Source organism: Cetorhinus maximus, unplaced genomic scaffold (assembly GCF_964194155.1).
Source record: "Cetorhinus maximus unplaced genomic scaffold, sCetMax3.hap1.1 HAP1_SCAFFOLD_138, whole genome shotgun sequence".
Taxonomy (NCBI): Eukaryota; Metazoa; Chordata; class Chondrichthyes; order Lamniformes; family Cetorhinidae; genus Cetorhinus; species Cetorhinus maximus.
Window position 1 is genome coordinate 59493 of NW_027596135.1, and position 27404 is coordinate 86896.

At 51.8% G+C, this 27404-nt stretch overlaps 1 protein-coding gene across 2 annotated transcripts in view; it reads left to right on the forward strand.

The window, feature by feature from the left end:
* fam120c (family with sequence similarity 120 member C) overlaps positions 1 to 26601 on the forward strand; it is a 49182-nt gene extending 22581 nt beyond the window's left edge. Inside the window, exons 4-17 of one of the 2 annotated variants that reach the window (XM_078534897.1) lie at positions 262 to 390; positions 2081 to 2186; positions 3648 to 3724; positions 5859 to 6172; positions 8411 to 8507; positions 10740 to 10979; positions 12883 to 13054; positions 15007 to 15256; positions 19064 to 19178; positions 20236 to 20445; positions 21717 to 21918; positions 24016 to 24154; positions 25459 to 25543; positions 25732 to 26601. In XM_078534897.1, coding sequence (XP_078391023.1) covers positions 262 to 390; positions 2081 to 2186; positions 3648 to 3724; positions 5859 to 6172; positions 8411 to 8507; positions 10740 to 10979; positions 12883 to 13054; positions 15007 to 15256; positions 19064 to 19178; positions 20236 to 20445; positions 21717 to 21918; positions 24016 to 24154; positions 25459 to 25543; positions 25732 to 26109 — 2514 coding nt within the window. In that variant the 3' untranslated portion in view covers positions 26110 to 26601. The remainder of the gene's footprint in view (positions 1 to 261; positions 391 to 2080; positions 2187 to 3647; positions 3725 to 5858; positions 6173 to 8410; positions 8508 to 10739; positions 10980 to 12882; positions 13055 to 15006; positions 15257 to 19063; positions 19179 to 20235; positions 20446 to 21716; positions 21919 to 24015; positions 24155 to 25458; positions 25544 to 25731) is intronic. The other variant, XM_078534898.1, reaches the window with a different exon arrangement.
* The last annotated feature ends 803 nt before the right edge of the window (positions 26602 to 27404 follow it).

Consider the following 27404-nt stretch of genomic DNA (forward strand, 5'->3'; position numbering starts at 1 on the left):
CAGTGTATAACACTGGGATACAGTACTGGTGGGGACGGGTCTGTCACTGTATAACACTGGGGTACAGTACTGGTGGGGACGGGTCTGTCACTGTATAACACTGGGGTACAGTACTGGTGGGGACGGGTCTGTCACTGTATAACACTGGGGTACAGTACTGGTGGGTTGTGTACACATATATTAACACACACAGCCTGTGCTGTGGAAGGGGTCCCGCTAATATTTGTAATTCTCGCCTTGTTCCCTCTCCTTTGTGCCCAGGTGAGAGCGCACCAGCTGGTCCTGCCGCCTTGCGACGTGGTCATCAAAGCCGTCGCCCTCTATGTCAGCAGCATTCCCGACATCCGTGATCTCGACGCCGTGGCTCAGGATGTTTTCAAGCACTCACGGGTCAGTAGCAACGCACCTGCCGGCGCCTCTGCTCGGGCGATGAGGGATTCCCCTGCCTCCCCCTCCCCGGGGGAACTGCTGAGACCCCTCGCACTGAGGGCCTGTGATAGCAGCTATAGGAGGATCAGACAGTTTGGGTGATGCCACACGTGTTTCGAACAGGCCCCGGGGGGATAATCGGTGCTGCTTTTTGCTGGGGCAGTGGTGGGTTACTGGCTGATTTGGCACAAAGCGTTTGACGTTTTGAAGGGTAGGTCAGAGGAGACTGAATTAACCTTCCCCGGTGATTTGGATGTTTCGATAAAGGGGAGTTGACACGAGTTCAAATATTCGGACACTTTTTTTGTAACACGGAGGTTCTGAGATTGTGAGATTTTTAATTCTTTCGTGGGACGTGGGCGTCACTGGCAAGACCAGCATTTGTTGCCCATCCCGAATAGCCCCTCGCATGGCTTACTTGGCCCATATAAAAGGGCATTTAAGAGTCAACCCGGCCTGGAGTCCCGTGTTGGCCTAACTGGGCAAATTTGCTTCCCTGAAGGACATCAGTGCACCAGATGGATTTTTACAACAATCGATAGTTTCATGGTCCCCATTACGGAGACAGGGTTTCCATTCCTGCTTTACTAATTGAATTTAAATTTCGCCAGCTTCCGTGATGGGATTTGAACCCCTGTCCCTCAGCGCCCGGCCTCTGAATTACTCGCTCCGTGACATTACCACTATACCACGATCTCCCCTTCATTAGACGTTCCAAAGAAAGTAAGTGGAGTGATCACTGATTCACGCAGCACCAATGGATGCCCGTATGGCCTGTTGTGCCTGTGCTGGCCTGCTGATGAGCTCCCAGTTAGTTCCCTCTGCTGTTGCCCCATGGCCCTGCAACACTTAATTGTCTTTCAAATGTGTATCCAACACGATTTCAGAAGTTACTGCTAAACCTGCTTGCCCCATCCATTCCAGGCAGCCCATTCCAGATCACAACTCATCGCCTTGGGAAAAAAGACCACGCGCGTGCGCTCGCTCTCTCGCACAAAAACTCTCTCCCGCTCTGGCGCTCGCTCTCCCGCTCTGGCGCTCGCTCTCCCGCTCTGGCGCTTGCTCTCCCGCCCGCTCTCCCGCCCGCTCTGGCGCCCGCTCTCCCGCCCGCTCTCCCGCCCGCTCTCCCGCCCGCTCTCCCGCCCGCTCTCCCGCTCTGGCGCCCGCTCTCCCGCTCTGGCGCCCGCGCCCTGGCTCCTCCCCCGCCGGCGCCCCGGCCAGGGGCACAGGTTGGGGAGTGGAGAGTATTCTATCGCACTCCTGACTTGTGCCTTGTAGATGGTGGACAGGCTTTGGGGGAGTCAGTAGGTGAGTCACTCTCTGCAGGATTCCCAGCCTCTGACCTGCTCTTGTAAATATTCTATCACACTCCTGACTTGTGGCTTCCTGGGACGGGGTGGGGGAGGGAGGGGTTACCAAGCAGGGCATGAGAGAGCAGATTTCCCACCCCCATCGCCTGGTCTCGGTGAAGCGCTCTGAGGTTACTGAACCGCATGGTGATCAGGCCGTGGCCGGTAGGAGATGATGCTGGCTCACCGGGTGGAAGCTCGTCCATTTTCCAGTGTCTGCAATCAGCCACTTTGGGGCTTGACACCACACTCCTGCGACAAATCAAAAGGTTTCTAACGTTTTTAAATTCATTGCAACGCAGGCCCGGACAGCAGACAAAACTGAACGGTTCAAAAGAGCTGTGGAGTATTATGCAGCCGCCAGCAAACCGAGGCCACCTCCTCCTCTTGGACCATCTCCCTTCCTGGGTGAGTATACTATTGGAGCGGAACCACACTGCCACCCTGCATGTTCCCCGAGAGCCGCACCTTTTATTTCGTTTGACAGATGTGGAAAGGTTATTGCCCGCCCTTGATGCCCTTTGAGGAGGCCATGTTGAGCACTACCTGGGAGGACTACAGCCCGTGTGGTGAAGCTGAGGAAAAGCCAAGATATTTATTCTTGTCCTGGGTTTCAATTCCATCCTTGGCCTCGCCTACCCCCCTCCCCCAATCTCTGTAACCTCCTCCAGCCCCTACAACCCTCCCTATCTCTGTAACCTCCTCCAGCCCCTACAACCCTCCCTATCTCTGTAACCTCCTCCAGCCCCTACACCCCTCCCTATCTCTGTAACCTCCTCCAGCCCCTACAACCCTCCCTATCTCTGTAACCTCCTCCAGCCCCTACAACCCTCCCTATCTCTGTAACCTCCTCCAGCCCCATGACCCTCCCTATCTCTGTAACCTCCTCCAGCCCCTACAACCCTCCCTATCTCTGTAACCTCCTCCAGCCCCTACAACCCTCCCTATCTCTGTAACCTCCTCCAGCCCCTACAACCCTCCCTATCTCTGTAACCTCCTCCAGCCCCTACAACCCTCCCTATCTCTGTAACCTCCTCCAGCCCCTACAACCCTCCCTATCTCTGTAACCACCTACAACCTCGGCAACTCTCCCTATTTCTGTAACCTCCTACAATCCTGGGAACCATCCCTATCTCTGTAACCTCCTCCAGCCCCTATGACCCTCCCTATCTCTGTAACCTCCTATAGCCCCCTACACCCATCCCTATCTCTGTACCTCTCACCACCCTCCAAGATCCCTGCACTCCTCCAAGTGTGGCCTCTTCAGCATCCCCGATTCCCGTCGCTCCACTATTGGCGGCCGTGCCTTTAGCTGCCCGGGGCCCTAAATTCCCTCCCTAAACCTCTCCGCCTCTCTCCTCCTTTAAGATGCTTCTTAAACCCGAAATCCCTGATGGAATTTTTGGCCCCAGTATCTCAACGTGGCTGCCACGGCCCTATACCGTAGAGCGATGGCTTGCCACATGTTTGATCCCTTTTCAAATGGATTGGTACTGGCAGGCTCCCCATCTCTATAACCCTCAGAATTTAAAAAGTGCTGGAGGCAAAGTCTTATTTTAATGCTTTGATGAGAACAAGAACTGGAATCTCTCTACGGCCTCCACTGATGCATTGAGAATTCAATGGATTGGGGGCAGGGAGGTGGGATTCCAGGTCTGAGCAGAGCGCAGGGGCTGAGTGACCGCGTTCCGTTGCAGATTGATTTGCGTCACGCCCTCTCGCGCTCACGCGTGCTCCGTCTTGTATAGTTGCGTAGCGGCAGCTGGAGGGGTCACGGGTGTTGGGGGCGGAGGGAGGGGGGTGGTGCGCGACAGTGGGCGATATTAAAGAGAGGCTGTGGGGTGTAACGCTTTTAACTTCTTGTTGTAGGTTTGGGCCCCGGGCAGTTCGGAATGCCCCCTTTCCCGGCCTCTCACATGCAAGGAATTCCTCAGCCCAAACCAATGGTAGGTCTTCGTTGTGTGCTCAAAAGCTAAATATCCTGGGGAGGTAACGGCGGGGGGAAGGACGAGGAGCCTCGCTGGGATTGGGAGAGGGGTCTTTATTGCAAGATGGTGGCAACAATGTGCAGGGTTACGGGGAAAAGGCAGGAGAATGGCACCGGGTCATCGTGCTCATTCGGAGAGCTGGCGCAGACACGATGGGCCGAATGGCCTCCCCCTTGCACCGTGACAATTGTGTGATTTGAGTACAGGCGGAAAGATGTCTTGCCGCAACTGTATGGAGGCTTGGCGAGAACACACCCTGGAGTATCGAGTGCAGTTTTGGTCTCCTTACCTAAGGAAAGATGTACTCGCCATAGAGGGAGTGCAGCGGAGGTTCGCCAGACTAATCCCGGGGGTGGCGGGATTGTCCGATGAGGAGACTGGGGCCTGTATTCTCTAGAGTTGAGAAGAATGAGAGCAGATCTCATTGATGTTCCTAGAGGACTTGACGGGGTAGATGTGGATAGATCGTTTCTCCTGGCTGCGGTGGGGGGGCGCGGTGGTCTGGAACCAGGGGACACAATCACAGCACAATAAGGGGTAGGCTATTTAGGACTGAGAGGAGGAGGGATTTCTTCAGAGGCTGGTGAATCTTTGGAATTCTCTACCCCAGAGAGCTGTGGAGGCTCTGTCACCGAGTACTTTCGATAGATTTCTGGGTATTAAAGGTATTAAGGAATATGAGGATGGTGTGGGAAAATGGCATTGCGGTGGACAATCAGGCATGATCTAGCTGAATGGCGGAGCAGGCTCGAGGGACCAAATGGCCTACTCCTCCTCCTATGGGCAGGGGAATTGGGAAAGTGGGAGGGAGCTCTCTAGATGGAGAGTGGGGGTAACTGGAATGTGGGAGAGGGGAGGGGTCGTCGCTCGATTGGGAGGGGGTGGCCTTTTGTGATCTGGCAAATTCTCTTTTTTCTAATTCTTTACAAGTATTTTGTTTTAAAATGAACGAGCAATGTACCCGAAATGAATTTCAGTGCAGACAAATTGAAATCGAACTGGTCACTGGGACTGGAGAGGAGGCAGTAATTGCATTGGTGGGGGTGTGACCTTTTTTTCATTGGCTCGGAGGGGAACTTCCAGGCGGCGGTGTTCTCATGTGTCTGCTGCCCTTAGCCTTCTAGATGGTAGAGGTGGTGGGTTTGGAAGGTGCTGTTGAAGGAGCCTTGGTGAGTTGCTGCAGTGCATCTTGTAGATGGTACACACACTGCTGCTACTGTACGTCGGTGGTGGAGGGAGTGAATGTTTGTGGATGGGGTGCCGATCAAGCAGGACTGCTTTATCCTGGATGGTGTTGAGCTTCTTGAGTGTTGTGGGAGCTGCACTCATCCAGGCAAGCGGGGAGTATCCCATCACACTCCTGACTTGTGCCTAATAGATGGAGGACAGGCTTTGGGGAGTCGGGAGTTACTCTCTGTGGGATACTATCTCTGCTTATCCCTCTCTCTCTCTCTCTCTCTCTCTCTCTCTTGCTGCCTATTCCTCCCTCTCTATCTCTCTCTCTCTATCTCTGCCTATCCCCCTTTCTCCCTCCCTCTTTACCTCTGCCTATTCATCCCTCTCTAACTCTGCCTTTCCCTCTCTCTCTCTCTGCCTATCCCTCTCTATCCCTTTTTTTAAATTCGATCTTAGGATGTGAGCGTCGCTGGCTAGGCCACCCATAATTGCCCTTGTTCAGAGGGTCATTTAAGAGTCACCCACGTTGCTGTGGGTCTGGAGTCACATGTAGGCCAGGCCGTGTAAGGACGGCAGATTTCCTTCCCTAAAAGGGATTAGTGAACCAGATGGGCTTTTAAGACAATTGACAATGGTTTCGTGGTCATTAGACTTTTAATTCCGGACTTTTATTGAATGGGGGCAGGGGGGGTTGGCGAGAAAGGGAGGGGTGGTGGAAAGGAGGGCAGTAGAGAGGAGAGAATTGAAAGCTGCAGTGAAACGGTTCACTGAGCAATGCCCATGGCTAATAGATTGGTTCATTTGGTGTAATAGTGGCGTGGGGCTGAGCTGTATGTTCACAGTGGGGCGTTTGAGAGTTTGTGCACGGACTGACGCCGCTCTCTCCTTTTCTCCCCCCACCCCCGCCACCATCTAGTTCCCACCTCCACCGATGATGCAGAAACTGCCGTACCAGCCCTTCCCGCCAGGACCAGGCCCTGCCGTCGCCTTCCCCCCCTCCCAGCCTCACCTGATGCACGGGCCCCACTTCGACCCCGGGACAGCCAGGCACGATGGCCCCCTCCAGCGGCCCGGCAAGCCATTCGGCGAGTGGGCTGGCTCCTACGGCCCACCGGCGCCCCCCAGGATCTCCAACCACGTTCCCGCAAAAGAATCGCCATCGCCTCTTCCTGATTCTTCACCCTCCTCTTCCTCAGATGCGGAGGAACAGAATGGCGGCATTGCGGCCAAGTAAGTCTTCGGGCGGTTCGAATCCTATCTGTTTGTTTATTTTTAAACAGGGTTCTCGAGGACTCTTGGCATTGGAAAGGTCAAAAAAAAGGATCGACACCTAAACTGAGATGTATAACTTCTCCGGAACAACTCAATTAGCTGTGCCTCTATTTTCTAAATGGAGCGACGAAGATTAGTAAGGCCAAAAACACAAATCAAAGACTGGGTTTCATTCCCTCAGATAAACGCTGGGTTTCATTCCCTCAGAAAAACAGAGAAATTGTGTGAAACGTTTATGGTTAGATCACGCTTGGAGCATTGTGCACAGTTCTGGTCTCCATATCCCTCAGACCACACTTTAAGCACTGTGCACAGTTCTGGTCTCCATTATCTCTTGGTTAGACCACACTCAGAGCACTGTGCACAGTTCTGGTCTCCATATCCCTTGGTTAGACCACACTCGGAGCACTGTGCACAGTTCTGGTCTCCGTATCCCTTGGTTAGACCACACTCAGAGCACTGTGCACAGTTCTGGTCTCCATATCCCTTGGTTAGACCACACTCGGAGCACTGTGCACAGTTCTGGTCTCCGTATCCCTTGGTTAGACCACACTCAGAGCACTGTGCACAGTTCTGGTCTCCATATCCCTTGGTTAGACCACACTCGGAGCACTGTGCACAGTTCTGGTCTCCATATCCCTTGGTTAGACCACACTCGGAGCACTGTGCACAGTTCTGGTCTCCGTATCCCTTGGTTAGACCACACTTGGAGCACTGTGCACAGTTCTGGTCTCCATTGTCTCTTGGTTAGACCACATTCGGAGCACTGTGCACAGTTCTGGTCTCCCATGTTATGAAAAGGATACAGAGACACTGGAGAAGATACAGAAAAAGATTCTCAAGGATGCCCCCAGAACTGAGAGGTTATAACTATCGGGAAAGATTGAACAGGCCAGGGCCCTTTTCTCTAGAAAAGAGAAGGCTGAGGGGCTGACCTGATCGAGGCCTTCAAAATGACGAAGGGGGTTTCGATAGGGTCGATGTCGAGAAGATGTTTCCACTTGTGGAGGGGAGACCGGAACTAGGGCGGGGGTCATCAAAATAAGACAGTCACTAATAAATCCAATCGGAGAATTCAGGAGAAACCTCTTTACCCAGAGAATGGGGAGAATGTGGAACTCGCTCCCACAGGAGTGGTCGAGGTGAATAGTGTCAATGTGTTTAAGGGGGAAGCTGGATAAACACACGAGGGAGAAAGGAATAGAAGGATATGGGGATCGAGGGGGATGAAGGGGGGGGTGGGAGGAGGCTGGTGTGGGGCAGAAACACCACAGAGCAGAGGGGCCGAATGGCCTGTTTCTGTGCTGGAAATTCTGTATGATAATTTTTTTCTCCCAGCTGTTATGCTGTGTTAAATTTAGTGTGTGTCTGTGAGTGCGTGCGCCAAAGGAGATGGCAGTAGAGGTGAAGAGTGGGCTAACAGTTCTAATCTACACTATCCCCATCAAACACTCCCCAGGGTAGGAACAGCACGGGGTTAAATACAGAGTAAATGTCCCTCGATTCTGTCCCCATCAGACATTCCCAGAGCAGGTACAGCACGGGGTTAGATACAGAGTAAAGCTCCCTCTACACCGTCCCCATCAAACACTCCCAGGGCTGGTACAGCACGGGGTTAGATACAGAGTAAAGCTCCCTCTACACCGTCCCCATCAAACACTCCCAGGACAGGTACGGCACGGGGTTAGATACAGAGTAAAGCTCCCTCTACACCGTCCCCATCAAACACTCCCAGGACAGGTACAGCACGGGGTTAGATACAGAGTAAAGCTCCCTCTACACCGTCCCCATCAAACACTCCCAGGACAGGTACAGCACGGGGTTAGATACAGAGTAAAGCTCCCTCTACACTGTCCCCATCAAACACTCCCAGGACAGCTACAGCACGGGGTTAGATACAGAGTAAAGCTCCCTCTACACCGTCCCCATCAAACACTCCCAGGGTAGGTTCAGCACAGGGTTAGGTGGAGTATTGGAGCAGTGTGGTGGGAACTTTAATCGATATATAATTCAATGTCCTTGCGTTCAGATCCCTCACGTTGAGATGTACAGAACTCATATTGAAAAGGAATGCTGATAAGTTCAAAGACCCGTGTGTTCCAGCCCTTATCCAGCTCCCAGTAGGAGGTTGATTCGTGCGGCTGTCATCCGAGTTGGCTGGTAGTGTCTAATCGGTGGATTCTATTGTTTTTTCAGCCATCTCACTGAGCAGCCCCCTCAACGTAAAGCAAACTGGGAAGCTGCTGGTGCAGCTCCCGCTCCAAGCAAGAGTCCAGAGACGAGTGGCCCTGAGGTAAATATTTTTGTCATCGTTGAAGGTTGGTACCATTGTTGTAGCGGGTATTGCCTGGGCTGCCCACTTTGGCAAGTGCCGGGCAAGGCTCTGGACACCTAATAATGGCGAAGGAGTTGCTGCCTTCCAGAGAGCAGGGGGGCTCAGGATGGGTGGAGTGGCAGGCAGGCCTGTCATGGTATGGTGATGCTCAATCGGGAGCAAAACCATCTTTCCAACTGTACTGCAAGTAATTTAGAGGCTGTCGCTTGGTGCTACAGAACTTGAACATTGCTGAAAAGAGAGGCTTGTTGCTGGATCTTTTCATTTTGCACTCATCAGGACAAATGCAAGAATACCAAATTTCAAAGGATCGCAACGATTTGTAGCACTGGAGAAAAGGGTGCTGATTGGCTGGTAAGCCGACTCGGATTGGCCGAGGCGTTGCCATGGAGAAAGCAATGGGGAACTGTTGGCTCCCCGAGCTCCCGGGTAATTCAGAAGAGGCATGAGGCTTGAGCAGGTTCCTTTCGTTTGCAGAGTCAAGGTCCCTGAGTATGAATGTGCGTCGCTTCTAGCAAGTATAAATGAGCCACACATAATGTCGGTGAAGATGTCTCTGGGAGGGTATAAAATCATTAAGGGGGTGTTCCGTGTGATCGCTTGACTCTGCTCAAAAGCCAGCTTCTGCACTAACTCGAAGACTTGTGCTTGAAATGGTCACGCCCAGCCAGAAATGGCATGTTGTGTCAGGGCTGCACAGATACTCACGGGTGAGGCTCAGGTGCCAGGCGGGCACAAGAAGCAGCTCAGCCCAGTGCAGGTTTCTGATAGCAGGTCCTTGCACTTGCTGTTCATTCTCTGGGATGTGGGCAAGGTGCCCAATCCTAGTTGCCCTGAGAAGGCTGTTGTGGAGGGCTCCTTGCGCTCCCATGATGGCATTGGTGGGTGGGTGGAGGGAGGGGTGGGGGTGATGTGCAGGAATCCCAGGATTTTGATCTAGTGGCGATGAAATGCTGGATTGTGGTCCCAAGCTGGGACGGTGTACATTTAGGAGGGGATCCTGGAAGGCTGATGGTGTTCCCGTGCGCCTGCTGCTCTTGGCCTCCTCGTGCTGCTGTCTGGTACTGCTGTCACTCTAGAGTGAAGAGAGAGAGATGGTGAGCCCACACAATGTGTTTCCCACAAAAATACACTACTCTTGAGGAAGGGTGACAAGGCTGTTAATTTTTTAAAATTCATTCTTTCATGGGATGTGGGCATCAATTGCAAGGCCATTATTTGTTGCCCATCCCTAATTGCCCTTGAACTGAGTGGCTGGCTAGGCCATTTCAGAGGGCTGCCAAGAGACAGTCACATTGTTGTGGGCCTGGAGTCACATGTAGGCCAGATCAGGTAAGGGCGGCAGATTTCCTTCCCATTAGAACCAGATGGGTTTTTACAACAATCGATGATGGTTGTCATGGTCTCCATCACTGAGACGAGCTTACAATTCCAGATTTAGGGATTTGATCCTGTGTCGCCAGAGCTTTAGCATGGGCCTCTGGATTACTAGTCCAGTGAAATTAACACTGCATCACTGTCTCCCCTGCTATGGTATGTTAATTGCATTGTTAAGATACAAAGGTGAAGGACGTTGTTTAATTTAGTATCTTGAGCACTTATAAAGGGAGACTGCTGGGGCAGTGGATTAGTAGGTAGGAAGCAATCATAGGTAATGCTGCATTCTGTAGATGAACCTATTATCGCGAAAAGTGTTATTGCCGAGCTGCATATTCAACCAGCTGGATTGGGATTGAATTAACAAAGGTCCTCGAGAAGGTGCAGAGAGGATTTAATTTAGTACCTAGAGCACTTATAAAGGGAGACTTGTGGAACACTGGGTTAGCAGGTAGGGATCAGTCATAGGTAGTGCTGCATTCTGCAGATAAACCTATTATCTAGAAAAGTATTAGTGCCGAGTTTTATATTTAATCAGAGGGGAAGATGAGAATTTTTTTTGACACAGTGAGTTGTTGTGACCTGGGACAGGCTGCCTGAAAGGGCAGTGGAAGCAGATTCAATAGGAATGCTCGAAAGGGGGAAATGGATAAGTACTTGAAAAATAATATTTTCAGGCCTGTGGGGAAGGAACAGAGAGAGGAGGAAGATGGGATTAATTGGATAGCTCTGTCAAAGGCCTGACACAGGCACAATGGGCAGAATGGCCTCCTTTCATGCTGTAAAATTTGTACGATTCTTCATTTGGTGCAGGGGGTATCGGATGCCAGAGCAGGGAGCCGGCAGCCTTCAGCTCCCGTGGCACAGGATGTGGCCGCCGCCCCTGTCAACCCCACTGCACACATCCCATCATTGCTCTCCATGCAAACCAGGAACCACATGGACATCACCACCCCGCCACTGCCCCTCGTCGCCCCGGAGGTCCTACGCGTGGCAGACCACAGACACAGGAAGGGTCTCATGTACCCTTACATCTATCAAGTACTGACAATGGTAAGTGCCAGCGCCAATCTGACCGAGAAGGAGCGCGTGTCCGCACTGCGATCACAGAAACCCTCAAGAGACGTGGAAACTGGGATTGCTCTTACAGCAGAGACGGTTAAGGGGAGACTTAATAGTGGCGTTGATAATCATGGTTTTTAATGATGTGGATAGGGAGAAGAAAATGTTTCCATCGGTAAGAATGAGAGTTATGCTCTGGAATGTACTCTCTGAAAGAGCAGTGGATGCAGGTTCAATAGTAACTTTCAGAAGGGGATTCGAATAGACATTTGAACCGGAAAACTGCACAGCAGGAGGGTGTGGGGATCCGGGGACGAGTGAGTCCAATTGGATAGTTCTTTCAAAGAGATGACACAGACTCAATGGGCAGTCTCCTTTGCTGTATGATCGTATGCACATATGAAGCAATCCCTCCCTTAAAGGCATCTCAGCTAGTATCAGTCGATCTCCTCTGGTGTTGCCTGCGGTGTTCCCTAATGGTGTGCCATCTGGTAGTTTGATTCTGAGGTCATTGAGAGTTCAATTGCTGTACGGGCTCAGAGTTTGCAGATGCTTGTAAGTTCCTGGCTGCAGACCCGGGGAAGACAGCGTGAAGTGGCTGGCTTTGTTTGTCACACTTCTCGACATCGAGTAGCGACTGATAGTTAACACTTGTTGTAAACTGGAGGATAAACTGTAAACTGTGGTTGAGGAGGATAGAAAACTCATACCATGTAGTCCACAGTTAATCTGTAAAAATGTGTGTGCGTGTTTCTTTAAAGGTGCATTTATTGATTTTAAGTTTGATAGCTGAGTTGAGGTTTGAGGTGAAATGAGGTTCAGTTGTTTGGTCAAGGAATTTCCCATGTGTCTGCTGCTCTTGTCCTTCTAGATGGTAGAGGTTGTGGGTTTGGACGGTGCTGTCGAAGGAGCCTTGGCGAGTTGCTGCAGTGCATCTTGTAGATGGTACACACACTGCTGCCCCTGTGCGTCGGTGGTGGAGGGAGTGAATGTTTGTGGATGGGGTGCAGATCAAACGGGGCTGCTTTGTCCTGGACGGTGTCGAGCTTCTTGAGCTTGACCTGTTGAAATGACTGACCTCAGCCACGATGTGTTAGAAAGGCAACTACTTGTTTGCCTCCTTACTGGACTGTGACCAATACTGTGAGGGGGGCAGGGGTAAATAGGTCACAAAGTGCTAATGAATTTGAAGAGAGGGTGGACCCAGGAGACCAGGGAGAGCTGACACTTCACTTCTTTGATTCGTGGTTGTGGAATCTTTAACACTCAACTGAGAGGGCAGATAAGAGCCTCTGTTTAATATCTCCTCTAAAAGTCAGCTCTCCCTCGGCATCAACCCTCTGACAGTGCAGCACTCCCTCAGCACTGACCCTCCGGTGTGGCGCTCCCTCAGCACTGACCTTCTGGTGTGGCGCTCCCTCGGCACCGATCCTCCGGCGGTGCGGCGTTTCCTCAGCACTGACCTTCCGGTGCGGCGCTCCCTCGGCACTGACCCTCCGGCGGTGCGGTGCTCCCTCGGCACTGACCCTCAGGTGGCGCGGCGCTCCCTAGGCACCGACCCTCTGGCAGCGCGGCGCTCCCTCAGCACCAACCCTCTGGTGGCGCGGCGCGGTGCTCCCTCGGCACTGACCCTCCGGCTGCGCAGCGCTCCCTTGGCACAAGCCCTCCGAGTGTCAGCCTGGGATTATGAGCTGAAGCCTATCATGGGGCTTGAACACATAATCTCTCTGAGCTGTGCGACTATGGTGACCCTTGATTCCTGTACTTTGCTTTTCCATGGGAAGAATTAAGTGGCTTCAGGGATTGTTCCTGTCGGTGTGAATGGATGCACTGTTTTTCCTTCGCAAATTCATTTGTGTGATTTTTATTCCTCCCCACCCCCCCCAACTCCCAGGGCGAGTTGAAGCTCCCAGTCTGCATCGAGGACGAGGCCAACAATGACTTGCCCCCTGCCACCTTGCTGTACAGGTCAGCCAGGCAGTACATCTATGGCGTGCTCTTCAGTCTGTCCGAGACCCAGAGGAGAGCTGAGCGTTTGGCCATGAGGAGGAGGATTCCCGTGGAAGGTACTGTTAGCATTGAGCAGCAGATGAGATGAAGGTGTTGTCCGATGAAGAGAGGCTGAGTAAATTGTGTCTGTGTTCCCTGGAATTTAGAAGATTGAGAGGCGACCTCATTAAAACATGTGAGACCCTGAAGGGGTTTGACAGGGTGGACGCTGAGAGGTTGTTTCCACTGGTCGGGGGAGTCTAAAACGCGGGGGCACAGTCTCAGGATAAGGGGTCAATAACTTAGGACTGAGATGAGGAGAAATTACTTCACTCAAAGGGTTGTGAATCTTTGGAATTCTCCACCCCAGAGGGTTGTGGGTGCTCCATAGACCCTGCTTCCACTACCTTTTGAGGAAGAGAGTTCCAAAGACTCGCGACCCTCTGAGAAAACATTTCTCCCTATCTCTGTCTTAAATGGGTAACTGCTTATTTTGTAAACAGTGACCCCTGGGTCTAGATTCTCCCACAAGAGGAAACATCCTCTCCACATCCACCCTGTCAAGACCCCTCAGGATCTTGTATATTTCAATCAAGTCACCTCTTACTCTTCTAAACTCCAGTGGACACAAGCCTAGCCTGTCCAATCTTCCCTCATAAGACAACCCTCCCATTCCAGTTATTAGTCCAATAAATCTTCTCTGAATTGCTTCTAGCACATTTACATCCTCCCTTAAATAAGGAGACCATTACTGTACACAGTACTCCAGATGTAGTCTCATCAGTGCCTTGTATAACTGAATCATAACCTCTCTACTTCTATATTTAATTCCCCTTAATAAACGATAACATTTTATTAGCGCTCCCGATGACTTGTTGTACCCGCATACTAACCTTTTAAGATTCATGCACTAGGACACCCAGATCCCTCTGCGTCTCAGAGCTCTGCAATCTCTCACCATTTAGATAATATACTTACAATATAATAATAATATATACAACAGTGACTACACTTCAAAAAGCACACTGCATTGGGCGGAGAAGTGCTTTGGAATGCCCTGAGGAGTAAACGGTGCTTTGGGAATGAAAATCTTTCACCCCCTACGTCCGTGTGATGCTTTCCAAGTGCATGCATTCGCTCATCTCTAATCCGCCTCCTCTCCCGAGCCCATGTCTCTTTGACCCGAGCGGAATGACGGAGCTGGCTCGTGGGGCTGAATGGCCTCCTCCCTTCCCTCTGTGTTAACAGTCGACACTAGGCTGCTTCACATGCCTTACTCTCGGATCCGCTTCAGTGTCGGCCCTGTCCTAAGGAGCTTTTAGCAGGTTACCACCGCCTGTGCCGATTTGGTCACCCAGGGCTCATAGAGGATGAGTGTGCGGAGGCGATGGCGTAGTGGTGATGTTGCTGGACCAGTGATCCAGAGGCCCGGGCTAATGCTCTGGGGACCTGGGCTCGAATCCCACCACAGCCAGCTGGTGAAATTTAAGTTCAATTAATAAAACATTTCTCCTTTATTCTTCCGTGGGACACGTGAAGTCAGCATTTTTGCCCGTCCCTAATTGCCCTTGAACTGATAGGCCATTGCAGGGGGCAGTTAAGAGGCAACCACATTGCTGGAATCTGGAATATAAAGCGAGTCTCAGTAAAGACGACCCGGAAACTATCCATTATTGTTAAAACCCCATCTGGTTCACCCCCTTTAGGGAAGGAAATCTGCCGTCCTTACCCGGTCTGGCCTACATGTGACTCCAGACCCCACAGCAATGTGGTCGACTCTTAACTGCCCCTCTGAAGTGGCCCTAGCAAGCCACTCAGCTCAAGGGGCAATTAGGGAAGGGCAGTAAATGCTGACCTTGTCAGTGACACCCACGTTCCATGAAAGAATAAAGGAAAAATCCGGCTATCGGCAATAGTCAATGCGTATGGACTTACGTTTCCCACTATTTGCAGGGTATCCATCTCCTTTCTGTTTGTCTCTCCCTCTCTTTCTTTCTCTCTCTCTCTCTCTCTCTCTCTCTCCTGTTAGTTCCCCCGGTCATTATCAAGGAGTGGTCAGCCTACAAGGGCAAGTCCCCCCAGACGCCCGAGTTGGTGACGGGGCTGACCTTCAGGGAGTGGACCTGTCCCAACCTGAAGAAGCTGTGGCTTGGCAAGGCAGTGGAGGACAAGAACCGGCGGATGAGGGCCTTCCTTGCCTGCATGAAGTCAGACACCCCTGGGATGCTGAACCCGGCCAACGTCCCCACCCACCTGCTGCTCCTCTGCTGTGTCTTACGGTGAGTGTCCAGGGAGTGGTGGCGGTACGGGGAGGGGGGCTGGTTGGGGGCAGGTGGGGGCGTGCGGTGTTCTGGTATTGGGCCAGGGCAGTGGGGTCAGGTTACTGGGACTGATCCCAATGTTGATCCCTGGCAGTAGGTTAGTGGGACCGATCCCAGTGTTGATACCCGGCAGTAAGTTAGTGGGACCGATCCCAGTGTTGATCCCTGGCAGTAAGTTAGTGGGACCGATCCCAGTGTTGATCCCTGGCAGTAAGTTATTGGAACCGATCCCAGTGTTGATCCCTGGCAATAAGTTAGTGGGATCGATCCCAGTGTTGATCCAGGCAGTAAGTTAATGGGATCGATCCCAATGTTGATCCCTGGCAGTAAGTTAGTGGGACCGATCCCAGTGTTGGTTCCCAGCTTTTATTGATCTTGCCTGGTGTGAACCAGGTAGGGCAGAAAAGGCTCGGGCATGTATTCCTGTCCTGTTAATTGCCAGGGGATTCCCTGAGTCCATGCACGCTCGTGCCCTGAGTGTGTGTCCCCAATTCTAGGCACAAAACCTGGATTATGGATTTGGGTCACTGAAGGTAGCAGGACAGGTCGATAAGCGGGCTAAGAAACGATAAAGAATCCTTTCCTTTATTAGAGTCAGGGAGGTTATGCTGGAACTATATGAAACACCAGTTAGGCCACAATGTGAGTACTGTGTGCAGTTCTGCTCACCTCATTCCAGAAAGGATGTCATTCCATTAGAGAGGGTACAGAGGAGATTTAAGGGGATGTTGCCAGGACTGGAAAATTGCAGCGATGAGGAAAGATTGGATAGGCTGTGGTTGTTCTCCTTGGAACAGGGGAGGCTGAGGGGAGATTTGATTGAGGTGTACAAAATTGTGAGGGTCCTGGATAGAGTGAATGGGAAGGGCCTATTTACTTTAGCAGAGAGGTCAGTGACTAGTGGGCATAGATTTAAAGTGATTGGTAGAAAGATTAGAGGGAAGATGAGGAATGTGTTTTTTAAACCAAGAGGTGTTGTGTGGGTCTGGAGCTCACTGTCTGAAAGGGTAGTCAAGGCAGAAACCCTCAACCCCATATAAAAGATGTCTGGACATGCACCTCCAGTGCCGGAACCGGCAGGGCTCAGGGACCAAATGCTGGAAAGTGGCATTGGGCTGAGTGGCCTCTTTCTGTGCCATAAACTTCCAATAATTCTCTCTGTCGTTCTCCACTTGGGAATTCTCACAGACAGTGCACAACGAATGTGGTCGATGGTCGCATTAGTTAGAAATGTTCAACAGATTTTAGATAAGAGTCCCTAGAGGGAATGGAGGTTTAAGTTTTCTGGAGGGCGCTTCCAGTCTTTAATTGTTCTTTGGCTAGTGGGGGGGTGGGGGAGGGAAGGAAGATTTTTGTGGCGTATACAATCAGAGCTGTTAGTTATGAAACCTTCGAGCTCGGGTCACTTTTGGGCTTCATGTACCCCTCAGAATCGTTGGCTCAGAATTTTATTGAGGTGTGTCAACCTGTGGGCCCCTCTCTCTGGTTCTGGAGACTGTGCCCGCCGAGCGATGTGACTGTGACCGACGGGCAGGCCCTGGTATCTCACAAGTAACTGTTTGCAATGAAGCGAGCTGCCTGGTGTGAAACACACTCTCAAGGAGGGTAATGTTCATTTGCTGGGTGTGGGTCCCAAGCAGCTAAGCCGTGCTCGAGGTGTGGCCCGGCAAGTGGCTGGCGTCGCAGAATAGTTACAGCACAGAAGGAGGCCATTTGGCCCATCGTGGTAGCACCGGCTCTCCGAATGAGCAACTCACCTAGTTCCATTTCCCTGTCTTCTCCCCATAACCCTGCACACTCTTCCATTTCAGGTAGGGGTCCAACTCCCTCTTTAAAGCCTCAATTGAACCTGTCTCCACCACACTCTCGTAGAAACTTAGAATAGTTACAGCACAGAAGGAGGCCATTCAGCCTGCCATGTCTGCGCTGGCCCTCTGATGGGGCAGTTCATCTTGTGCCATCCCCCTGCCTTTCCCCCATAGCCCATGTTATAGACGAGGGAGAGATGCTGGGATGGTTCCCCCTTTTTTCCACCTCTCGACTAACAGCAACCAGATGTGTTTTAAAGAAGAAATGTTTTAACACCTTGAAGGCTGTGACTCTCTAGAACAGATACGAGATGGACTTTCTCGTTAGTTTAAAAAAAGAATAAATATTTGTTTGAAAAAAGAAAGAATAAACATTTATTTCTCAACACCTGACATGTGGCTGCAACAGCACCCAAGAACGTGACATAGGGAAAGTTGATTACGAAAGAGGTAGCATGCACTTATGCTTCACTTAGGTTTTCAAAAAGTCCAAAATTCACGACTACTCTAGAGTCTTTCAAGATGGTAGCTGGAAACAGGCCTAATGATTCAATTTTGGCTCACTGAAGGAATGGAGGTTGGAGGTTTCCGGTGATTAATTACTGCTTGCAACAGCAGGTTTCTGCCTTTGCTCCAGTTGAGTTGCAGTCCAGCCCTGACTCGTTCATTCAGAGCATTCCAGACCCTAACCACTCGCCGTGTGAAAAAGTTTCTCCTTGTATCATTATTGCTTCTTTTACTCGTTACTTTAAATCTGTGTCCCTCTCGTTCTCGATCCTTTCACGCATGGAAACAGTTTCTCTCTATGTACTCCTGTCCAGAACCCCTTATGATTTTGAACATCTCGATCAAATCTCCTCTAGGCCTCTTCTCCGAGGAAAACAGCCCCAACTTCTCCAACCTATCTTTATAACTGAAGTTCTTCAGCTCTGGAACCATTCACGTGAATCTTTTCTGCACTCACTCTGATGCCTATACATTCTTCCTAAAGTGCGGCACCCAGAACTGGACACACTGCAGCTGCAGCCGAATTAGGGTCTTAGACAACTTCAACTGAACCTCCTTGCTCTTGTACTCTATGCCCCTATTAATAAAGCCCAGGATACTGTATGCTTTATTAACCGCTCTCTCCGCCTGCCCTGTCACCTTTAATGACATACACACATATACACCCAGCTCCCTCTGCTCCTGCATCCCCTTTAGAATTGTATCCCCTATTCTATTTTACATTGTCTCTCCATGTTCTTCCTACCAAAACGAATCATTTCACAATTCTCCGCCTTGAACGCCATCTGCCACCATTCCGCCAACTTATCTATGCCCTTTTGAAGCTCTACACCGCCCTCCTCGTAGTTGACAGCGGTGAAGGTTAAGGGGAGATTTAACAGAGGCGTTCAAAATCATGAATGTTATATCTGTAGAGTAAGGAGAAACTGTTTCTACTGACAGGAAGGTCGGTAATCAGAGAGGCACAGATTGAAGAGAATTAACAAAAGATCCGGAGGGGCAGATAAGGAACGGAAACGCTTTACGTTTCAGGTTGTGATCTGGAAGTCACTGACTTAATGGCTGGTGGAAGCAGATTCAATAGTAACTTTTGAAAGGGATTTGGAGGAGGGGTAAAAATGGCCTCTTCCTATGTGGAATCATTCTCTAATTCTACCTCATCTTGTCCCATCACCATAATTCTTCTAATCCTTTCTCACCTGTGTTTATCCAGCTTCCCCTTAAATGCATCGTCACTTCAATCACTCCATGTTCTTGCTGTTCTCTGGGTTAAACATGTTTCTCCAGAATACCCTCTTAGATTTATTAGTGACTCCTTGCTTTATATTCACTAATCCCATCTAACACCAACTCTTTCCTGACTTGGCGGGGCGCTGAATTCTGGGGCCTTGCCCCCCGCTAGGACCTGGTGTGCCTCTCAGTCACAGTGGCGCTCTGTCTCCGTTTGCAGGTACATGATGCAGTGGCCGGGCAGCAGGATCTTGCACAGATATGAGCTGGACGCCTTCCTGGCGCAGGCTGTCTCCTCGAAACTCTACGAACCAGACCAGCTGCAGGAGCTGAAGGTATGAGTGACTACGGGGGCGTCGATTGTCAGATTCCCCACTTGTGTCGTGTCCAGAAAGAGCCAAGGGGGAACTTAGTGGAGCGTGTCAGATAGTGTCAGAAGGTTGCGAGTTCCAGTCCAACTGCAGCGACATGGGCCCACAATACATGTCAACATTCGCAAGTGTAGTACTGAGGGAGCGCCGCGCTGTCGGAGGGTCAGTGCTGAGGGAGCGCCGCGCTGTCGGAGGGTCAGTGCTGAGGGAGCGCCGCACTGTCGGAGGGTCAGTGCTGAGGGAGCGCCGCGCTGTCGGAGGGTCAGTGCTGAGGGAGCACCGCGCTGTCGGAGGGTCAGTGCTGAGGGAGCGCCGCACTGTCGGAGGGTCAGTGCTGAGGGAGCGCCGCGCTGTCGGAGGGTCAGTGCTGAGGGAGCGCCGCGTTGTCGGAGGGTCAGTGATGAGGGAGCGCCACACTGTTGGAGGGTCAGTGATGAGGGAGTTCAGCACTGTTTGAGGGTCAGTACTGAGGGAACACCACACTGTCGGAGGGTCAGTACAGAGTAACAGCTCCACATTCCTCTCTCCTGAATTCCCCATTCTAAGGATTTTTTTTACATTTGCAGCTCTGCATTTTAGACTGTTCCACCACCAGAGGGAAACATCATTTCTACATTTGCCCCACTCGAACCCTTGCATAGCCTCGATGAACTCTATCATGTTACCTCTGTTTCTAGGGAAAAGAGCCTCAATATGTTCACTTTTCCATGATAGGGTTTGCACAATCTCCAATGCCCCTGTGCTCCTTTTTTAACAGTATAGAGACCAGAATTGTCAGCGGTAAGTACTCATGTTGGCCTAACCAATATTAGGCCAGGACAGGATCGTACACAGCCATGGTTGAATAGCCTGTCCTGCCTGTGTGAACCGTACGTTGAGAAATGAGGGAGCCTATCTGCTTTCAGAAGCCAGGAATGGGGAGTCGGGCAGGAGTGGGGTGGGGGGGGATAAAAAGATCTGAATGGGTGTTTCTAACCCGTGGCACCATTTTTTTTTTTCCTTTCAAATTTTCCTCCTCAAGATTGACAAACTGGACGCCCGCGGAATCCAACTCGCTGCCCTGTTCATGAGCGGCGTTGACACCGCGCTCTTCGCCAACGATGCGTGCGGACAGCCCATTCCCTGGGAGCACTGCTGCCCCTGGATCTACTTTGACGGGAAGCTCCTGCACAGCAAGCTGGTCCGGGCCACTCGCGAGAAGGCCCCTCTCATTGACCTCTGTGACGGTCAGGTACGCGCTTCTGCTCTTCACAAGGGTTGCCCGCGATGGGATTACCGCGATCAACGTGTTAGAAAAAGAGGCTGCAAGCACGTCCCGCCTTAAATAACTTTCCTGTTATAATGGGGAAAGTGGACAAAAAGATAGGTTCCACATGCAGGTACAGCAAGTCATAAGCAAAGCTAATAGAATGCTGTCATTTATTGCGAGTGGAATTGAATACAAAAGTTAGGAGGTTATGCTTCAGTTGTACAGGGCACTGGTGAGACCACGTCTGGAGTACTGTGGACACTACTGGTCTCCTTATTTAAGGAAGGATGTAAAAGTGTCAGAAGCGGTTCAGAGGTTTGCTAGGCTAATAGCTGGAATGGGCGGGTTGTCTTCTGAGGAAAGGTTGGACAGGCTGGGCTTGTATCCGTTGGAGTTTAGAAGAGTAAGAGGCGACTTGATTCAAACCCTTGAGACCCTGAGCGGGTCTTGACGGGGTGGATGTGGAGAGAATGTTTCCTTTTGTGGGAGAATCTAGAGCTGGGGGGGGGGGGTCACTGTGTAAAAATAAGGGGTCGCTCATTTAAGACAAGAGATAAAGAGAAATATTTTCTGAGGGTCATGGGTCTTTGGAACTCTCTTCCTCAAAAGGCGGTGGAAGCAGAGTCTTTGAGTATTTTTAAAGCAGAGCTTGATAGATTCTTGATTTACAAGGGGGTGAAAGGTTATCCGGGGTAGGCAGATCAGCTATGGTCTTATTGAATGGCAGAGCAGGCTTGAAGGGCCGAGTGGCATACTCCTGCTCCTAGGTTGTATGTATTTCTCTTTCCTTACAATGAAATTTTCCTCTGTAAACATGTCACATTGTAATTACACCCTCCAGCCACTGGTGGTGCTGTGGTGCCTCAGAACCCCATTTCCCAGTCCTGGACTGCAGGCCGAGCCACCACTGCTCGAAACAACCTAGTTCTGCACTTCCCAAATTGTCCCAGACTTTGCTTTCGAAGTATAAATTTTGAATTGACCGGGTATTTTAAACACAAGGACAAAATGTCTGACTTTAAAATGGAGGCTTAGCCTTGGTGTGGTGACCACCTGCCCTCTAACCCTCTTTCGGATTTGGTCAACGGCTGGGGAGAGTGATTAATATTGTGCTAAAAGTCGTGTCTGTTTGCTCTTTCTGTCCACACGCGTGCCTTTGTGCCGTGAAGTTGAACTCTTTGTAATACTCCAGGCTGATCTTTTGTTTCTTTTTACCCCTCTGTCCCTGGCTCACCACCCTACCCACCGTGCAGGCAGACCAGGTAGCCAAAGTGGAGAAGATGAGACAGAGCATCCTGGAAGGGCTGAATCTTAGCCGCCAGCCCATGCTGCCCCCATCAATGCCGCCGCCGGCTTTTGTACCACCTATGATGGCGCCGTTCTACCCCATGCCGATGTACGGCCGGCCATTCGGGCCAGTTCCACCCCCTCAGGGCAGGGGCAGGAGTTTCGCTGGTGAGTGACGAGAGGGACCACGTGGTGCAAAGCTACCGGGACGTTTCTGCGACCCATCAATCCCACCTGCAGAAACTTGCAAGACTTCAGGCCTCAGTGGGTGAACTCACTCTTGCCTCTGAGTTAGAAGGTCGTGTGTTCGAGTGCCCGTTGCAAAAAACTCCTCACACAGGTCTCTTCCCGGTGGCAGTGCAGCACTCCTTCAGTACTGTCGGAGGGTCAGTGCTGAGGGAACGCCGCGCTGTCGGAGGGTCAGCACTGAGGGAGCGCCGCGCTGTGGGAGGGTCAGCGCTGAGGGAGCGCCGCACTGTCGGAGGGTCAGTGCTGAGGGAGTGCCGCACTGTCGGAGGGTCAGCACTGAGGGAGCGCCGCGCTGTGGGAGGGTCAGCGCTGAGGGAGCGCCGCGCTGTTGGAGGGTCAGTGCTGAGACAGCGCCGCGCAGTCGGAGGGTCAGTATTGAGGAGCGCCGCACTGTGGGAGGGTCAGTGCTGAGGGAGCGCCGCACTGTGGGAGGGTCAGTACTAAGGGAACGCCGCACTGTGGGAGGGTTAGTGCTGAGGGAGCGCCGTGCTGTCGGAGGGTCAGTGCTGAGACAGCGCCGCGCTGTCGGAGGGTCAGTACTGAAGGAGTGCCGCACTGTTGTATCACTGACTTCCACCCCCCTTTGTGTGAAGAAGTGCTTCCTGACATCACCCCTGAATGACCTGGCTCTCGTTTTAAGGTTCTGCCCGCTTGCTGTGGACTCCCCACCCCCCCCACCCTAACACCACCCCACCCCACCACCACCAGAGGAAGTAGTTTCTCTCTATCGACTCTTTAGTATCCTTTAATCATCTTAAACCCCTTGATTTGATCACCCCTTAATCATCTAATTAAGTTTGGAACACTAACCTAGTCTGTGTGACCTACTCTTGTAATTTAATCCTTTGGCCTCAGTGTCACATTGGTGAATGCGTGATTCCACCCCCTCCATGGCTGATCTATCCCTCCCGGGGCTGCAATGCCTGGAACTGAATTCAGTCATCCCAGCGGGCTGTCACATCCATCTCTTTAGGTCCCCCACCTCATCGTGAGACGCAGGGCTTTTGTTCTGTGAGAGAGACTGTCTGATCGTTTCAGGGTGGGGGGGAAACTACATTACCATTCCACACCTGCCCCACTGTCCCTTCCCATTGCTTTCCTCCAAATCCCCCCCTCTCCCCAGCTCCCTCACAGCCTCTAGTTGCGAGGTACAGCCGGAGTCAGGTCCGGCCTGTCAGGATCGCCCAGGGTAAAGCGGGAGATGTGATGTGGTGGTAATGTCACTGGGCTGGTGATCCAGAGGCCCAAGCTACTGGCCCGGGTACAAATCCCACCACGGCCGTTGGTGGAATTTAAATTCAATTAATAAATCTGGAACGCTGGAGTTTAGAAGAGTGAGAGGCGACTTGATTCAAACCTTTTAAGATCCTGAGGGGGTCTTGACAGGGTGGATGTGGAGAGACTGTTTACACTTGTGGGAGAATCTAGAACTAGGGGCCACTGTTTAAAAATAAGGGGTCGCCCGTTTAAGATTAGAGATGAGGAGAATTTTTTTTCTCAGAGGGTCATGAGTCTTTGGAACTCTCTTCCTCAAAAAGGCGGTGGAAGCAGAGTCTTTGAATACTTTAAGGCCGAGGTAGATAGATTATTGATAAGCAAAGGGGGGGTGAAAGGTTACCGTGGTAGGTGGGAGGTTACAATCAGATCAGCCATGATCTTATCAAATGTGGAGCAGGCTCGAGGGGCCGAGTGGCCTACTCCTCCTAATCCATGATTAACTATCATCGATTGTCGTAAAAACCCATCTGGTTCACAAACGTCCTTTAGGGAAGGGAATCTGCCCTCCTTACCCGGTCTGGCCTACACGTGACTCCAGGTCCACGGGCAATGTGGTCGACTCTTAACTGCCCCTCTGAAGTGGCCCTAGCCAGACACTCAGTTCAAGGGGCAATTAGGGACGGGCAGCAAACGCCGACCCTTCCAGCGAATGCCCACATCCTGTGGAAGAATATATATTTTTTTTAAAAACTGTTTTTTTTTTGGGGTGACCTTGTTCTCTTCCTCCTCCTCCTCCAGGTATCCAGCAGATCCCGCATCAGGGAGGGAAGCTGGAGATTGCCGGCATGGTGGTGGGGCAGTGGGCCGGGAGCCGGCCGGCACGAGGCCGGGGTTCGCTCAATCTACAGGTCGTCTGCGTCGGAGGACACGGGAGAGGGTAGGTGCTGCGCCCGGGCTGGGGTGGGTGGGCGCGCTCGCTCTCTCGCTGGGGGCGAGTGATCCACCACATTGTGAAATCCTGCCTTTCTTGCACTATCCCCCCTCCTTAGTGACTTGTTTCCGGGTTTGGGAATTTTACAGGGAAGGGGCCTGGCGGCAGGTTGACGTAGATGGTGGCTTAGTGCTTGTGTCACTGGACTAGTAACCCAGAGGCCCGGACTAATTCTCTGCGGATATGGGTTCAAATCCCATCACGGCAGCTGGTGGAATTTAAATTCGACTAATAAAATCTGGAATTAAAAGCCAGTTTCGGTCATGGTACCTGTGAAACCACCGCCGATTGTTTATTAAAAACCCCATCTGGTTCACTAATGTCCTTGAGGGAAGGAAATCTGCCGTCCTTACCCGGTCTGGCCTACACGTGGCTGCAGACCCCACAGCCATGTGGTCGACTCTGAACTGACCCTAGCGAGCCACTCAATTCAAGGGGATTTGCAGATGAAAGCAAATGCTGGTCTTGCCTGCGACACCCACGCCCCATGAAAGAAAGAGGCTCTGGCAGAGCAAGGACATGACGCTTAATAAACCTTGAAAAACGGCTTCAGTATCGTGTCCAGCTCTGGGCTCCGCACCTTAGCAAAGGCGTAAGCCCTTTGGAGAGAGCGCAGAGGGGATTTACGAGAACGGTTCCAGGGATGAGGGGACTTCAGATCACCTGGAGAGGCTGGGACTGTTCTCCTTAGAGCAGAGACGGTGAAGGGGGGGGGAGATTTAATCGAGGCTTGCAAAATCACGAGGGGGTTTGGATCGAGTGAATAAGAAGAAACTGTTTCCAGTGGCAGGAGGGTCGGTAACCAGAGGTGGGGACACAGATTGAAGAGAATCGGTAAAAGAACCAGAGGGGGGAGATGAAGAGAATTTTTTTGGCACCGCGAGTTGTTGTGATCTGGAAGGCGCTGCCTGAAAGGGCGGCGGAAGCAGATTCACGCTCAAAGGGGGAACTGAAGGGGAAAAGTTTGCAGGGTTTTGGGGGGAAAAGAGCAGGGAGGGAGGGTGGGATTAGCTGGATAGATTGGACAGGCACGATGGGCTGAATGGCCTCCTCCCGGGGTGTGTGATTCTACAGTCTGAGTGATTTATTGAAATCGTCAAACTTAATGGTCAGCCGGTTGTGCTGGGGGGTGGGGGTGGGGGTTGCTGTCGGTGCTGAGATAGCTAGGACGTTTTAATAGCAGTGACGGAGTCTCTCTCCCTCGTCCGAAGCTGACCTTGGACTGTGTTTGTCTCTTCCACACCCGCCAGGCAAGTGAAGGACTCCGCACTGGCTGGCAGAGGAGCCCGGGGGACCAGCACAAGGACCGTGGCGGCCACCAGCGACAGCAGCCAGGTAACGCCGAGCTCGCTACCTGCGCCGGTTTAACACTAGAGGTTGCGGGAGGGGGTGGAGGGGAGGGGTGCAGCTGGAATTTAGCGGGAAGGGCCCGCCTTGGCATTTTCTTGAGCAGCAGCAAGTAATCGAGTTGTGTGTGTGTGTGTCTTGTCTGTTTCTTCCATCCCTGTCGCCGAAACGCACAGCAGAACCCCGTGGCCAGCAGGTCATCCGCGCCAACCGAGTCTCCGGGGGCTCTGGGCCCCCAGAGTCCCCCACTGGAGGAGGAGGAGGAGGTGGAGGTGGTGGAGGAGGTGGTGGAGGAGGAGGAGGAGGAGGAGGAAGAAGCAGCGCCTGCGTTGCCCACGGAGAGCCGAGCACCTGGCGCCAGCGACGGCCAGGCCCAGCTGAACGGGAGCCCGAAGAGTGAGGAGGAGCCACAGCCTCCCGCCCTATCGCCAAGTGCCTTAAAGAGGGACAGTGACCTTTGCAATAGTATTGCTCACCTCAATGCACTAAAGGCAGACGACAGCTGCCACTGGGAGCAGAGAGCGGAAGCTGCCATTCGGCGGAAGGAGGAGTAAAGCACGTCCCACCCTCATCCACCACCCTCCCCCCACTCCAACCCCCCCCACCCAACACCAACCGGGCTCTTATAGTTCTCCCCTTTGTTTTGTGGGGTGGGGGTGGTGGGAGTTTAACAAATTGAAAGATGAAGAAAAATACATGCTTCCGATTTCCAGGTTGGTTCCACGGTGAAATCTCACCCCCCCCACCTTCGCCCATCTGTCGCTGCCCCCTATATGGGGTATGCATGGAGATGCCCCTGGACTTAAGACAGCTTGCAGGGGATCTGTGAGACCTGCGTTAAGCTGCGTCTGAGAGACCTGCCCAGTGTCAATAGTTTCCTGCTCCTAGTTTAAGTCGAATTCTGTTTTTATTGTGCAGGATCCCAGAACATACTCTCTCTTTTATATTATCTGCATGTCTCTCTGTGTGTATGTCTCTTTCCCTGTCTCTCTCTCTTTCTCTTTCCCTTTCCCTGTTTCTCTTTCTCTCTCTTTTCCCTGTCTCTCTCTTTCCCCGGCTCTCTTTCTTTCCCTGTCTTTCTCTCTCTCTCTTTTTCCCTCTCTCTCTCTTCCCCCCCACCTCTCTCTTTCCCTGTCTCTCCCTTTCTTTCCCTGTCTCTCCCTTTCTTTCCCTGTCTCTCCCTTTCTTTCCCTGTCTCTCCCTTTCTTTCCCTGTCTCTCCCTTTCTTTCCCTGTCTCTCCCTTTCTTTCCCTGTCTCTCCCTTTCTTTCCCTGTCTCTCCCTTTCTTTCCCTGTCTCTCCCTTTCTTTCCCTGTCTCTCCCTTTCTTTCCCTGTCTCTCCCTTTCTTTCCCTGTCTCTCCCTTTCTTTCCCTGTCTCTCCCTTTCTTTCCGTCTCTCTCTTTCTCTTTCCCTGTCTCTCTTTCTCTTTCCCCGTCTCTCCCTTTCTCTTTCCCTGTCTCTCTTTCTCTTTCCCTGTCTCTCTTTCTCTTTCCCTGTCTCTCTTTCTCTTTCCCTGTCTCTCTTTCTCTTTCCCTGTCTCTCTTTCTCTTTCCCTGTCTCTCTTTCTCTTTCCCTGTCTCCTCTTTCTCTTTCCCTGTCTCTCTTTCTCTTTCCCTGTCTCTCTTTCTCTTTCCCTGTCTCTCTTTCTCTTTCCCTGTCTCTCTTTCTCTTTCCCTGTCTCTCTTTCTCTTTCCCTGTCTCTCTTTCTCTTTCCCTGTCTCTCTTTCTCTTTCCCTGTCTCTCTTTCTCTTTCCCTGTCTCTCTTTCTCTTTCCCTGTCTCTCTTTCTCTTTCCCTGTCTCTCTTTCTCTTTCCCTGTCTCTCTTTCTCTTTCCCTGTCTCTCTTTCTC